Source organism: Cajanus cajan, chromosome 1 (assembly GCF_000230855.2).
Source record: "Cajanus cajan strain Asha chromosome 1, NIPB_CcT2T_4, whole genome shotgun sequence".
Classification (NCBI taxonomy): Eukaryota; Viridiplantae; Streptophyta; class Magnoliopsida; order Fabales; family Fabaceae; genus Cajanus; species Cajanus cajan.
Genome location: NC_138517.1, coordinates 76,053,510 through 76,070,162, shown reverse-complemented (window position 1 = coordinate 76,070,162; position 16,653 = coordinate 76,053,510). Strand labels below are relative to the sequence as shown.

At 32.2% G+C, this 16,653-nt stretch overlaps 1 protein-coding gene across 1 annotated transcript; it reads left to right on the top strand.

Moving 5' to 3' along the window:
- Positions 1-7,693: 7,693 nt before the first annotated feature.
- Positions 7,694-16,413, top strand: LOC109812899 (cullin-1). The gene is made up of 20 exons (XM_020376960.3): positions 7,694-7,867; positions 8,207-8,382; positions 8,653-8,752; positions 11,091-11,276; positions 11,502-11,549; positions 11,629-11,832; positions 11,928-12,005; positions 12,154-12,243; positions 12,346-12,426; positions 12,554-12,616; positions 13,818-13,853; positions 13,933-14,019; positions 14,091-14,240; positions 14,354-14,409; positions 14,551-14,671; positions 14,772-14,933; positions 15,039-15,182; positions 15,300-15,518; positions 15,623-15,790; positions 15,889-16,413. The coding sequence occupies exons 2-20, from the start codon at positions 8,243-8,245 to the stop codon at positions 15,988-15,990; spliced, it is 2,235 nt and encodes a 744-aa protein (XP_020232549.1). The 5' UTR covers positions 7,694-7,867; positions 8,207-8,242; the 3' UTR covers positions 15,991-16,413.
- The last annotated feature ends 240 nt before the right edge of the window (positions 16,414-16,653 follow it).

Here is a 16,653-nt window from a genome sequence, read left to right as displayed (position 1 = left end):
TTGATTGATTTTTATTATTATAGAATTATTTATTTATATTTTATGTAAATATGTAATAGTTTCACGCCTACTAGAATCCACATTGCAGCAACCATGACTACAACTGCAATTTAAAACCAATTCAGTGTTAGAATTGATTCGGTGTTAAAATTGTGCAAGGACAACACAATCACCCAACACAATTTTTTACCATTGATTACCACTTCGGAAGGACCCTGCTTCAGCTAGTGGCAATGCTAGATACCCATCAAATTCGTGTTCAACATAATTGGATTCTCAACTGTTGATTAAATGGGAGGATATTGACAACTATACTTGGAGTCATTGTCATATGTCCAAGACAATGTCTGTCTATAACCCGGTGCAATGGTTTGTTTATTGCAATACCACTGTTGAGTCTCATTTGAGACATGACATACCCTCATCCAAAAAAATGTGGGTGGAAAATACTATGATGAATTCCCCTCTTCACTGTATCTTTTTTCTGAATATTCTTGTTTTTCTTTCCTATGGTCATGTACTTATTTCGGTATTAATGAATCTTTCTCGGGAAGGCCAGGCTCACTCGAACCTCATTTGTACCATATTCTGATGTTGTTCTTTTGCATTACCCTCTTGAAAATAAAAAACATTTTCTCCTGTTCCAAAGGAGAGATTGGTTTGAAAGCAAACAATGAAAAAAAACACTAGTTTAAGCTTGCAGCAGCTGCAAAGCCAAGTGTTTAGACAAATAGTGGAGTCATTGTAATTCACATGTGAGACTGACCAGTGCACAGTATTCAGGATCTAGATACAGTTGATTGTTTCATGGACTAATTAAAGAAGAACCAAGGAACACGTAATTAAAGATGAAATCCTCACAGGCTCATCTGAAAGTTGTTCAAGCATTTGGAGGGCAAAGCCTCCGAAATCAGAGTTTGTAGCCAATTACATGAATAAAGCATGGGAATAAAGCATGAACAATAACCAATTACATGAATCAAACATGAAATTTAAAACAAAACTCTTGATCGAAAATGAATTCAATAGAAAATCAAATGAAACCCTAGATTTAACAGAAAAGAAAGATGAACCTGAGGTTGAGAAAGAGTGTGAGGATTGCAAATGAGAACAAGGATAGTGAATGAGAGAACGAGAATCGTGACCAGTGAGAACCGTGAGTGCGAGAACCGCGAGTGTGAGAACCAGGATTATGAGAGGGGTTTGCGACTTGCGTGTGCAGCGGATACGAAAGGTGGAATTTCAATATCTCTACTTTTTGGTGAAATTTTAAATTCCACAATTTTAGTGAATTAGAATACTCTGCACAAATGACACAATTTTAAATTCTTTAAAATTTCTTATCCAAACAACATATTTAATATTAAGGTAATTTAATTTCTTTAAAAAAATGAATTACCTCACTAAAATGACTTATCCAAACAGACTGAAGTTATAGGGAAGGAAATTCCTATGACATGAGTCAATAGAATGTTCAGAAATTATATTATAATTTAAAATTTAAATTAAATATTTAATCTAATTAATCCTTTTTTTTTTAATATTCTAACGTTCCAAAAAACTAAAACAGTTATGGTTTTTTTCCTTTGACCAAGTCTTACGTTTTTAAATTGGTTAGCACAAGGTACATCTACTAGTTTTACTCTTACCGAAAAATTTGCAAAATAAATAAAAACTAAAATTGGTGCACATACTTTTAATTTAAAAAAAGGTATTTAATATTATGTCTATATATATATTAGTACATGAAAAAAATAGATAGACAACAAATTCATTTTTCCCTCAAAATTATTTCTACTACTAAAATATATTTTTTGGAGCAGTATTCTTTGATTCGGGGATCTTTCGCTGCACTCAAATAATCTAATGGGTTAATGTATATTAGGAAAAAAACGCATTATAAGACTCAAAATTACCAGTGTAGTGTGAGCGTTTTCTCTCTAAAGATAACGTTTTGGGTGCTTTAACTCAGGCTACTCAACACTTATTATTTAATATTTTAATTTGAGTTAATCACCTATACACTGTCAACGTAAAGTTTTTTTATACTGACAACCACTCATATCTTTTAATAGTGTCATGTCATTTACGTATTTAATTAAATAAAAACAAAATAAAATAATTTAAAATATATGATTGATTGTCAGTGTAAAAAACTTTACACTGACAATGTATGGATGATTAACTCTTTTAATTTATTTTTTGTGTTTAATTAGTTGTTACTGGTTGTTTTATTTTTAATTTTATAGCATTCATTATCTTGTTGATATTGATCATTGATAAGTCTAAATATATTTTTTTTGTGGTTTATTAAATTTATTTCCAACATATAAATGATGTCAAATCTAAAGCATTTGTTCTAGAAGAGTCATGACAAGCTAGAGAGGTTGTATATGTGTTGGTCTCTCGCTATGCATGATGGAAAGAAAAGTTATCACTATCTGCTTTCTGAAATATCAAATTGATAGTCATGAATAAACCAAATTCACTAGCAACTTCACTATACCCTATATTCAAAGCCAATTCCAAGCTTTTGTCAATGTCATGAAGTTTCACACTAAAATTAATAGTGAAACCATAAAACCTCAAGAACCCAATGAGTCAAGTATCCAAAGAATCACGAATATATATATCCAAATGCATATGTTTTCTTACTTTAAAATATCATATATGATCAATCAAAAATTTAATTTAATTACTTTTGTAGTTTTCATTTAACTTGTTATGAACTCTTTTTTGGGTCTTTCATGTGGCTCATGGCCAATAGTCCATAGTAAATGTTTAACTTTGGTTATATAAGACATTTCATATTATAGGTATGCATCCACCTCATACTTATTTGACACATTTCTTATACCTATTGAGATAGGCGTTGAAATATTGGTAAATGACCATCATCATCTTGCCCTTAACCATTGTTATTGCACTAAAATTAGTCTTCACAAAACTTATCGTGTTCTCAATCTAAATAGAATTTATATGGAAGAGTTTGGACATTAAATTTTTTTATGTTGATTTTTTATTCTAAAGTACATATATCCCAATTTAATCAAGAGTTCATCTTGAGAAATGTTTAATTAGAAAATACTAGTTTGAACAATATTAAATATTACGTGTTTAATGAAAAAAAACATTAGTTTCAACAACAACTATTCTCACAACTATTTTTATTCTCGAATGGTAATTAGTATTGTTGTGAAATGCCTGTTGATAGAAACAAATTTTTATTTGATTATGGTTTATAAAAAATAGAGAAATTTTCTTTGATAATTTAGAAGAAAATGAGTTGATGAGGATGTGAAATTCTAAAAACTAATCTAAAATTAAAAATTTTGGATTAGTTTAAGAAAAAGTTTAGTATGAGAACCTTGTCATGTACCCTACAAGGGGAAAACGAATTTTAATCATAACATTACTAATTTTTTTAAAAATAATGATTGAGATTTATTTATCTTTCCTTTTCTCCCCTTATTTTTTACGAGTTAATCATTCATACACTGTTAGTGTAAAACTTTTTACACCGGCAACTAATCATATCTTTCAAATTATTTTATTTTATTTTTATTTCATTAAATAAGTAAATGACATGACACTATTAAAAGATATGATTGGTTGTTTGTGTAAACAAATTTTACACTGACAGTGTATAGATGATTAACTTTTTTTTTACGCCTTATTATTATTTATTTTTTTGTTTTTGTTTTAACACTCTTCTTCGGTATCCCCACTTTGCCGCCATAATCTCCTTCTTCCTGATTCTTTTACACCCATAACATCAATACACCCATTCATGCTCATGGTGTATGTATCAATGAATGGTGGGTGACTTATTTTTAAGAATCTAGAATAACTCTGATATCATTTTAGAATAGTGGATTATGTCTAACTCAACTCTACAATTAACATGTTTTGTTGTCAAAAACGATTTTCGGTGGCAACAATATATATATTTTTTTCTTTCAGCGTCCCACCTCCCATTTTCTTTATCTCTTCTCTCTTTTTCTTTTCCTTTTTCCTACTTCTCCAAATCTACAAATTCACTTCCAATATTGGATCAAATTAGATTTGCAAGAATGTGGTTTTATGTTAAAAGAAGAATACATCGGAATTTATGGAAATGCAATACTACGTGAAAGGTTGATGAAGAGTTGTGTAATGTATAAAATATCACGCAACCGGTGATTAAAAACTAATTCCTTTCAAGATATTGAAATCACAAAATGGATTTTGTTTTTTCCTACAAAATCTTACTACATTGGACATGCTTGTTTTTATCAATCAAGATAAAAACAAGTATATGATTATATGAATAGTTAAATAAATATTACAAAAGATAAATGATATAAGAAAGATCTTGTTTTGTGAAAATGAAAATATTAATATTAATTCTATTGATATTATTATTATTATCAATGATAATGATGATAATAATGATAATAATTATAGTGGTAATAATAATAATATTAATAATTAATAATAATAATAATATTGATGATTTATAATGATAATAATATCAATAATCGTAACAATAATCATTGTTAACAATAATTTACTAAGGTATCTTTTTTATACGATTGATTTTTTCAAATATTTTCAAAAAGAAAAATCAAAATACCAATACATAACTAACTTTAAATAACAATTGGTAAGACTAGAAAAATCAAAATACCAATACATATCTATTTTCACCACCTCAACCCCCTTTAAGCTCAGAGGTTCCCACTGAAAAACCAATTAATCGTAAGCGGAGTAGGTCCGAGTATGGAGTAAGTTATAACTCAGTTTGGAACAATAGTCAAGCCAAAGTTCTAGAAAATCTATCTGTTGGCATTGAGACTATAGCCGCCAATTTTGAAAAAATTTATAACTTGATGGAGAAAAGAGAAAGATACCAAGAGGCAAAGGGAAATATTTGTTGGAGTGCCATAAAAGAGATCCCAAATTTGGATGATCGAACTCGCTACATGGCGGCTGATTTGCTTGATACTAATGCAAAGAAAGACTTTTTCTTGATATTATCAATGGAAGAATGTTCAGATTGGATAAAGTACAAGCTAGGATGAACAATATTGTTTTGGTGTTATTTCGGTTGCACTTGATTTGCGTATTTTCTTTATAATTTGGTTGTGTATGAACACATGTTGGATTTGTCAAACTATATTGTTTTGGTGTTATTTTTGTTGCACTTGATTGAAGTGTTTGCTTTATATTTTGGTTGTGAATGAACACATTTTGAATGGTGGAATTATATTGTTTTGATGTTATTTTGGTCGTACTTGATTGAAATATTTTAGCATGTTTTATTTTCTATTATATTATTATTTTTAGTTATATTATTTTATATAGGTACAATGTCACATTCGAGCATGTATGAAGGTAGTGACATAGATGAAGAAGCAATGAGTGACAAAGAGATATATGATAAAGAGATATATGATGCCATGTACGCATGTGTAGTGGAAATTCATGCATTAATGCATGTGTTGACTCAGTTTATAGTTATGATACGTAATGAACAAATTGAGTGTCCATTAAATCGACAACGAATTACTAACATGGGGAATGACTATATACACCGAGCATTAAACGATGATCCTGCAATATTTCGACAAGTTTATAAGATGTATCCAGATGTATTTCAAAAGTTATGTGCAATTCTTAGAGTAAAAACACCTCTAGAGGATACACGATATATTTGTGTTGAAGAAATGCTTACATCATTCCTACAAATTGTTGGTCAGAATACTCGATATTGTGTAATTCGTAACACATTTGGCCGATCACAATTTGCTACAAGTGAAAATTTTCACAAGATTTTGAAGGCTTTGAATACGATAGCACCTACTTTGATGGCTAAACCAGGATCAATTGTGCCAGCTAAAATTAGAGAAAGCACAAGGTTCTTCCCTTTCTTCAAGGTATGTACTAATTATCTTACAATAAAAATTATATTAAATTTGACACTACTATATTTATATTTTTCATACGATGAAGTGTTATATATGTTAAATTTTAGGATTGCATTGGAGCTATTGACGGGACACATATTCCAGCAATAGTGAGGGGGCGAGATGTAAGTAGTTATCGTAATCGTCATGGAAAGATATCACAAAATGTATTAGCCGCTTGTAATTTTGATTTGGAGTTCATGTACATTCTTAGTGGGTGGGAGGGTTCGGCTCATGATTCTAAGCTACTAAATGATGTTATAACAAGGAGGAATGGACTTAAAGTGGCTTAAGGTAAATGTTTATTCTTTAAATAATAATAATAATAATTATAATTATAATTACAATTTATTATTATTATTATTATTATTATTATTATACTAATATTATATATATTGCATATGTAATTAGGTAAATATTTTTTTGTGAATTGTGGATTTCCTAATCGACGCCAATTTTTAGCTCCATTTCGAGGGGTAAGATATCATCTACAAGATTTTGCAGGTCAGGGTAATGACCCTAAAAATGAGAAAGAATTGTTTAATCTTCGTCATGTGTCTTTAAGGAATGTGATCGAGAGAATATTTGGTATTTTTAAATCAAGGTTCACAATTTTTAAGTCAGCACCTCCATTTTTATTTAAAACACAAGTAGAACTTGTATTAGTATGTGTAGCACTACATAACTTTCTACGTAAAGAATGTCGTTCTGATGAATTTTCAATTGAAGCGGTGGATGAACCTTCATCTTCAACATTACCGCACACTTTTGAGCCTATTATTCAAACCCAGGAACAAGAGCAAGAAGACGCTAATGCTTGAAGGACTAGTATAGTCATGAATATGTGGGTGAATGCTATTTAATATGATAGGCTATTATGGAGAATTATTATTATTATTATTATTTATCTAGAAATTGTTGTTTTTTATTATTATTTTTGTCTGACTCTTTTTAAATTTGAATGTATGAATATTTTTTTGAAATCTTATCAAATGTCAAAAATTCCCGAAAATTCTACCAAATCCACAAAATCCCACAGAATCCATTAAAATCTTGATTTAAAAGTCTTGCAGAATCCATTAAAATCCTGATTTTAAGTCTTGTAGAATCCTGCAAAATCTTAAAAGTCATGAAAATCCTACAAAGTGTTTTAAAATCCGCATGATTTTTTTTAACTAAAAAAATCCTTTAAAATCCTAATCCAATACACCCCCCTAAATTATAGGAAGGGATGAATATGATAAAAAGCTTTCCATAAGCCATTTTCACACACAAAAAGAGAAAAACTTCTTTTAAAAACTCATTATCTAATTAGAAATTCTCAATTTACTAATAATAAAAAAATATTCCGGATACTTTTTCATCTTTATCGACATGCTATTTTTATAATTATTAAAAAAAAAACTTTTAACTATTTCAAACTATCATTTTCTTATCTTATCTCCATATTGATATTCTTAAATCATTTTATTCACCTTTACTTTAAATCAATCTTCAATATCTTTAAAAAAAAATTATGAATAACTAAAATAATTTTATACCACAGTTTGAACTATCAATATCAAATCTAAGCATCCATGATATTTATCTAAATATATTTTAGTGATATAATAATCTCATAAAAAATAATTTACCCACAAAAGGTAAACCATTGTAATTAAATTCATAAAAGAACCACAATTGTAAAAGAAAAGATCTGGGCTGCGCATATAGTAATATATATATGGGTGCATAATAAAAAAAATTGTTCATGATTTCGTTTTCTGTTTTCTCTTATAACCCTCTCTCCTGGGTCCGTGTTGTCGTCAAAATCTCCCACATCCTCTTCTTCCTCCTTCTGGATTTTCCTCTCCCCTTCGCTTCTTCCACCATTCCTAGGGTTTCGCTTCCTTCACCATCGCGCTCGCTTTCTCTTTTCGGTAACGTGCCTTTTCTTCTCTCCATCTTTCTTCCTCGATCTCCCTCTGCTGCTCTCTCCCTACCGCCGCGGAATCGCCTCGGCACCCGCGGGTTTAAGAATTCGGATGTCGAAGGCGGATTTCGCTGTTTCTCTAAACAGGATTGGGGAAATCTGCGAATGATTTCCGAATTTACCTCGTTTGGGAACAGTTTAGGTTTTAGTTCGGGGGAATTGCGTGCGATTCTCTTCGGCGAGGTTTTGAATTGTTTTGGTTGGGATTTGGAGTGGTTTTTGATTGTTTGGTTGGGGTTTTGAAATTGTTTTTCTCATGAGGGGTTATGAACTTTGGTTGTTGCAGATTTTGGCGTCGGAGGTTGAAGTTCAGTTTGCAGGCATGTCCATGAGTGAGCGCAAGACTATTGACTTAGAGCAAGGATGGGATTTTATGCAGAAGGGCATTCTGAAGCTGAAGAACATTCTAGAGGGGCAGCCTGAGCCTCAGTTCAGCTCGGAGGACTACATGATGCTATACACGTATCTATCAATCTATCTCTGAGCTGTTTTGTTTGTTTACGTGTTCAGCCCTAGGTGCATGTTTGGGAAGCATTCATTCGAAAAAAATACTTGATTTTATGTTTTTAAATCTCTCTTGGGATTGTTTATGATGATAAAAGCTTTTTTGACCTTCAAATTAGAAATCCAAACACTGCACTGAGGGTTTTATGTGTCTTAAGTTAATTCATTTTGCTCGAGTTGATTGGATATTTCCTTTTAGAATTTAGTTTTCTTTACATTGTATTGCAGGACCATATACAATATGTGTACGCAGAAGCCTCCTCATGACTATTCCCAACAACTGTATGACAAGTACAAGGAGTCATTTGAAGAGTACATCGTATCAACAGTGAGTAAAGCAGTTTTTTCGATGTGATATGGTTATCTGTTTGAATGAATTTGAAATATTACAAATAGATTTTGGTTCATCACCAACATGGAGGTCCAAAGGAAAAGCATTGGTTGAGTTTGCTTGGGAGTAGGCAGTCCATAGGTTTAATGAGAACAATGAATTTGTATTGATTGTGCTGTGTACAACACTCCAGGAACACTAGGACATGATCCCAGTGACATATTTTCTCTGCCTAGGAAAATGCATATCTATAAACAGTTAGTTCTCAGAGGTTATGGTAGTTTTAATTTTAGATGTCCTTACAAGTAAAAAGGAAGGTAATTTAATCTGTGTTCAAACTCCATTGTGACCATATTCATGAACTTGAAGATGGTAGATAAAGCTGGAGGATAAAAACAAGTTTTCTTCTTATTTCTTTATGATATTAGTTGGTTACGAAAAATTCCCTGCACAATTGTACTGTTGGCCTAAGTTTGATTGTTAAGAGAATGGGATAAAATGGAATGGAAGGGGGTTGTTCATCTGTGCTTGGATCATCAATAAAAGAACTGATTACTAATAGAGTTGTAGTTTTCCCCCACTTGGTTTTATTTTATTTCCGGGAGAATGATCAAAGGATTTTGAATCCACTTATTAAGCCTACCTCTTGATGTAACTAGTAAGTGGTGAGTCCCCCACATATATTGACACTGCAAATTAACTAGCTTTGGGTTCTTGGTTTGATAAAGGTTTTTATAGATTCATATCTTCATTTTTCCATCCTAGAGCCATTGGCTTTTATTAGGAATGGACCAAACCTAATTCGCACTCTAATCTAACTCAAGAGGGGATAGCCCATGTCTTATAAGGCGTATTTTTTCTATATTCCTTGTCAATATAGGACACATCTTAACACCCCGCTTGATGCCAAAGACTGGACATAGCATGGAGTTTCCCTGATTGACCATATGTGGATGGCTGTACATTAGAACTGGTTATGTTCTGATATTATATTAGAAAACTGATTGGGCCTAATAACCCTCAAGCCAGTTCAAGTCAGGAGGATTGCCCAAGTCTTATAAGGAATATTCTGGTCATATTTCTAGCCAATGTGGGATACCTCAACAGTTTTCATGAAATATTGGAGTCTGATGAAGTATTGTTGCTGTCTCAATTGTGTCATAATTTGTGTGAGGATGAGGGAATTCTGTATTCATCATTATTTTATGGTATAAGTGTACCTGTTCAGGGTGTTATGATAGCATGTGATCAAACAGCACACATCTTCCATTTTCTGAATAGTTCATTATTTGAGTAGTTAGTCGGTAACTGAATCTTTGCTGTTGAAGATACTACTTCACTACCATTTTATAGTATATATAGACAATTTTTATGTGGTACTGAACTACTACTACTAATACATGTGTGTCCGGCAATATGTCCTTTTGATTCACCTGAGCTTCATGTGCAGCAGTTATCTTTATAGGACCCTTGAGAAAGCGTAAAGTTAGCCTTTCCAGGAAATAATTGGTAGTTAAAACTATCTACTAACTAAAGTTTAGATATCGATCTGACTTCATTTTCATTTTACTATCTGCTTTTGGCAATATCCAATAGCAATAAGTAACGAAACAATATTGTTTCAGTATTTTAGCAAATATTGAGAGTACATTGTTTTACCCATCTAGTGACATAATTGAAATTACTGAAAGGGATTCTGCACTTTTGTTTCTGCTACTTGTGTTGTGATTGTGTCGTAATTTGAGTTCTCTATGTGTGAGTGAGTGATACTGAGTGCCTTTCTATAGAGTCCATATATGTATCTTATAAGTTGTCAGCAATATGGTTGAAGGGATTCTCAAAGTTTGGAATTTGAATTCTCTAAAGTGAGGAATAGAAGCAGAGGTGAGGAATTATATCTTTTTATAAAAACATCAAGGGAGTATGTTTAATCAATTTCATTTTCATAGTTTGTTATAATGTACATGCATTTCATTTCAATCTCAACCATTGATTTTTCAATTAGTGATAACTTGTCACTTTTGCCTCTAAAGTGATTCGTCAAATTCTGAAGTATGATAGGTCCTTTGTCTTATTAAGAGACCTTTTATTTAACACCCTAGAAGCAATATATAGTTGACACTTTCAAATTCTGATAGTTGACATTTTCCATGATGATTTTTTTTTTGTTTTGAAGGGGGGGGGGAGGCACGGGGCTTTTAATTTCTAGTATGATTAACCATAAATTTTTAAGTCTCTCAATTATTTTTCAGTTTTATCTGTTACTGTTACTAATTTTGTTCTCAACTTTTCAGAAATTAGTAACTCATAAATTACTGTCACTTTTTTGGTCCAGGTATTACCTTCTTTGAGAGAGAAGCATGATGAATTTATGCTAAGAGAACTTGTGAAAAGGTGGGCAAACCATAAAATTATGGTTAGGTGGCTTTCTCGCTTCTTTCACTATTTGGATCGCTACTTTATTGCCCGAAGGTCACTTCCACCTCTTAATGAAGTTGGGTTGACTTGCTTCCGTGATTTGGTAATTTCATAATCTACCTTGAATGATGTAATATTACAAATTTACAGCTGAACCATGGATGATGCTTAGTCATCTTTTTACATTAACCTATTTTTCATGCCAGAACTCATAAATACATACTAGATTTGTTATGCTACTGGCTAACTAGATCACTTCCATATTACAGTCATTTCATTTTAATGCTGCTTTATTACAAGTTAAATAAATGGGTTTTATTATTTTCAGGTTTACAAGGAACTAAATGGGAAAGTGAGAGATGCAGTGATTTCTCTTGTAGGTTTTTTTCCTTTCTATTCTACATGAATTTCATGTCCACAGATGTAGATAATTAACTTATCCTTTTTGTTCAAAGGTTGATCAAGAACGTGAAGGAGAGCAGATTGACCGAGCTCTATTGAAGAATGTTTTAGATATATTTGTTGAAATTGGAATGGGGCAAATGGATCACTATGAGAATGATTTTGAAGCTGCCATGCTTAAAGACACTTCTGCTTATTATTCTCGAAAGGCTTCAAACTGGATTCTTGAAGATTCCTGTCCTGATTATATGCTCAAGGTATGATTTCTTTGTGGTGATTACATTAACTGGTTTAATCATTTGCAATATCATATTTGTATGGCTTCTGTTTGATATTGTGTTTCTCATTACAGGCTGAGGAGTGCTTAAAACGGGAGAAAGATAGGGTTGCCCATTACTTGCACTCTAGTAGTGAGCCAAAGTTATTAGAGGTATGGTTTGCTATTATATCTGCTATATGGTCTTCTACTGTATTCAATGGAGTAATACCTGGCAACGTGAAGACAAAATTGTTCATAATTATGATATTTAGTTTCCATTTTTTAGTTTCTGAACTTTTTTGTCCTTTTTCTCTTTTAGAAAGTTCAACACGAACTTTTATCTGTATATGCAAACCAACTCCTTGAAAAAGAGCATTCCGGATGTCATGCATTACTTAGAGATGACAAGGTCAGTTTAAATTTATCCTACTCATGATGTTCACAAGTTTTTTAACGTTATTCCACTATTTAAATTTATTCTCATAATCTCATGTTTCTTTTTACTGGTTAGGTTGAAGACTTGTCAAGGATGTTCAGGCTCTTCTCTAAAATACCCAAAGGCTTAGAACCTGTTTCCAGTATATTTAAGCAGGTACTGACATCAACCTAGATTTACTATTTTTTCCCCTTCTGTATGTCAGTTGAAATTTGGGTCTTGTCTTCTTGTTTTGCTCTTGATGGCTTGTTTATGCTATGGTTTCTCTCCTTTTACAACACAGCATGTCACCACTGAAGGCATGGCATTAGTGAAGTTGGCTGAAGATGCAGTGAGTACCAAAAAGGTATTTTTTCCTTATTTATTCTGTAGTTTTCTTTGGGATGATTGCTTACTTTTGCAATAATTGAGGAAAAATTATATGCATGGTTTTTAAATCCCGTCTCAGTAACAAGGTATTTTTAAAATTCTTACTCAATAGTGGACTATTTGTGAATAAATAAGATCAAGTGATAATTTTCAACTGCGGTGTAGATTACCCTTCTTTTCAGTATCATGTAATGAAATTGGCTTTCTTTAATTAATTTATGAAACATTGTTTTCAATATAATGTAAAAGGGATTTCTGTCGGGTTCTCTCGAATATTTCATTTACAACTAAAGAAGTACAAATACATGTTTATAATGTGGAAATATGTTTGGAATATTTTCTGCGTAAACAACTGGAGCCATGGTATGTGTTAACAAGTTCTACCACCAGAGGATGTTCTAGATTTCCAAATAAAGAAGGGCTTATTAATGTTTATAAATTGGAAATATGTTTAAAAATATTTCTAGGTAGACACCTGGAGCCACAAATATGATTTATTGACCTATTTTAAGTCTTAACGCAATGTGTCAATTTGTTTTATTGCTGGAGTTGCCATGTGACGTGGAAAAGCACTGGATTTTCATATATACATAGAACTCGGTAGATCCTCAAAGGTGTTGAGAAAACCCATTAACTGCTATTTACCAAGCAAAATAACAATAAAAATCATAGCAGTAATAACTTAATAATTATATTAAATATTAGTTATAGTGTTACTTAGAGGCCATTTTATCACTATTCTGAAATCATTGAACAAGAGAAAGACATATACAAGTTTACAATTTTATTGAATTGTGATAACTGATTGAGAAAATAAAAGAAATGACAAGCATAAAGTTGGTTTTTCTCTCACGAGAAAACCTGAGATCTTATCTCATTCAATTCCATAAGTTACATGAAATATACATGTTTTGATCTACACTGATTAACTGTTTCTGTAGTAATGGGTTCTCCTCCTGGCCTTTTTCTCATTTTTTAGCAAATTTGCTATGAAGTTGATGTTTTTATCATTCATTGCGTTTATACTAGGTTGGTTTTCATATAATTTGTTGTTTCAATATTCTCATTTTTTTACAAGCAAATTTCTTACTAATCAATTTGTGAATAGTAATGTGCTTTTGGGTCAATTTAAGTTTGCTGCTGACCCATTGTAACCATTTAAATTAAATTGTCTACAGGCAGAGAAAAAGGACATTGTTGGTTTACAGGAGCAGGTAATCTCCTAATTTCCTTTTTGTTTAGTTTAAATGCAATTTATTCATTTTTGAAGACTAAATTGATCACTTTGTTCAGGTTTTTGTTCGGAAGGTGATTGAGCTGCATGACAAGTACCTGGCATACGTGAATGATTGTTTCCAAAATCATACTCTTTTCCACAAGGTTATGATAATATAAATTGACTTTGAAGTTGTTACATTGACTTTGTTATCTAAAAAGTTTTGATCCTATAGGCTCTTAAGGAGGCTTTTGAGATCTTTTGCAACAAGGGTGTTGCTGGAAGCTCAAGTGCAGAACTGCTTGCTACTTTCTGTGATAATATTCTCAAGAAAGGAGGAAGTGAAAAATTGAGTGATGAAGCAATTGAAGAAACTCTTGAAAAGGTTTGCAATACATCAGTCTAGGTGTACCATATACTTCTATGAACATGATGCCTGTGGTTTTGACTTTTGAGATTTAAGTTAAAATTTCTTTTGTTTCATTTATTCATTTGCAGGTTGTCAAGTTGCTTGCATATATCAGCGACAAAGATCTTTTTGCCGAATTTTATAGGTAAAACAGCTTAAAAAGGAAAATGATCATTATGTTGGAACTTGGAAATTTTACTCAAGTGTTTTTTTTCTGTTGCTTCTGAATTGTTTTTAAGAACAAAACTTGATGTTGTAAGGCATGTTTTCACATGATTGCTTGCAGAAAGAAGCTTGCCCGAAGACTCCTTTTTGACAAGAGTGCCAATGATGACCATGAGAGAAGTATTCTGACAAAACTGAAGCAACAATGTGGTGGTCAATTTACCTCGAAGATGGAAGGAATGGTTAGTCTTTTTAAGTCTTTGTAAACGAAGCTGGTATACTATATTCAACTACTTAAGTGGAGCGATGAAAGAAAATTTATTTGCTTGTGCCTTCTACCAGGTTACAGATTTGACACTTGCAAAGGAGAACCAAACAAGCTTTGAGGAGTATTTAAGTAATAATCCTAATGCAGACCCTGGAATAGATTTGACAGTTACAGTTCTGACTACTGGCTTCTGGCCTAGTTACAAATCTTTCGACCTCAATCTTCCAGCTGAAATGGTATTTGGTTGTTATAATTGTTCATAATTTATTGGCCAGTTTTTGATACAACTTAAGTAGATTAGTTCATTTTGGTTTACAATTAACATCTCTTATATATTTTAGGTTAGATGCGTCGAAGTTTTCAAGGAATTTTATCAAACAAAAACTAAGCACAGAAAACTTACTTGGATTTATTCCTTGGGAACCTGCAACATAAGTGGGAAATTTGATCCAAAAACTGTGGAGCTGATTGTAACAACTTACCAGGTTATATTTCTTTAGACAACCCTTACACGTTGTAGTGCGTATGTTACATTGTTGTTGCTTCATTTTTGTATGGATTTCTTTCTACTTACCTAGTGCTGTTTTCTTGCTTCTCAATAGGCTTCAGCATTGCTTCTATTTAATTCCTCAGATAGGCTGAGTTATTCGGAGATAATGACTCAGTTAAACTTATCTGACGATGATGTTATTAGACTGCTTCATTCCTTGTCATGTGCCAAGTACAAGATTCTTATAAAGGAACCAAACACAAAATCAATATCTACTACTGATTATTTTGAATTTAATTCAAAATTTACAGACAAAATGAGGAGAATCAAGGTACAATTAGTGTAAAAAAGTATTGTTTATTTGCTTAGCTATCTTGACCTCTCTATTCAGTTTACTGACTTTTGAGTGAGACTGACACAAGATTTGTCATGCAGATTCCCCTTCCTCCCGTTGATGAGAAGAAAAAGGTTATTGAGGATGTTGATAAGGACAGAAGATATGCTATTGATGCCTCAATCGTGCGTATTATGAAAAGTCGGAAAGTTTTAAATTACCAACAGTTAGTAATGGAGTGTGTTGAGCAGTTAGGACGCATGTTTAAGGTTTGTCTTTCAATCATTTTCTAACATACTTTGCTGTATGTACATTTTATTTCAAAATCCTGAATAGTTGGTGTGTGGAATAAAATGAATTTGCACAGCCTGATGTGAAGGCAATTAAGAAGCGGATTGAAGATTTGATCTCTCGAGACTACTTGGAAAGAGACAAAGACAATGCGAATTTGTTCAGGTACTTGGCGTGATGTGGTCTTGACGATTTTGCAAATGAAGTGGTTACTGCAGTTGCTACTAACAGCAAAAGAAGTGGATGATATTTGAACATGGAAAATATCTTGACGAATTTGCAAATGAAGTGGTTACTGCGAGTGGTTGTACATTTTGGCTCCATGGATTACTACTGTAGATGTGTGCCCATGTTGGAGAAGTTGTAATGAATTCCATAAGTGGTTGGTACCTTCACTTCCCTTTTTCTTTTGATTGCTGCAGTTCCATATGATGACTTAGTTGATGCCTGTGTTAATTGTTTCATCCAACCAACCCCCATAAAGGAAATAGAAATCGTGTAACTCTAGTTTCAGTTAAAAATTGTAGTTTGATTGAAGTGACTGGGTATCTCAAGGATTGTGCAGTGCAAGTCGCCTTTTATTATATATCCTTTCGATCAATGGTTCTCTACATTCACATTTGGCACCGAATGAGATTATCTATCCATCCTCATCCTTTTTCCTGTTGCAAACCTCTAAACTATAAATATTGTCCCCCATTTGTTATGTGGCAATCAGAGGTTATTTGGTTCTAAATTGAAAATACTCTGGAATTCGTACAAATCAGTACATAAATTACAGGCACTAGTCAATTTAACTACTGAAATTATAAATTGTGGTGTGAATTAAATTGATCACGGT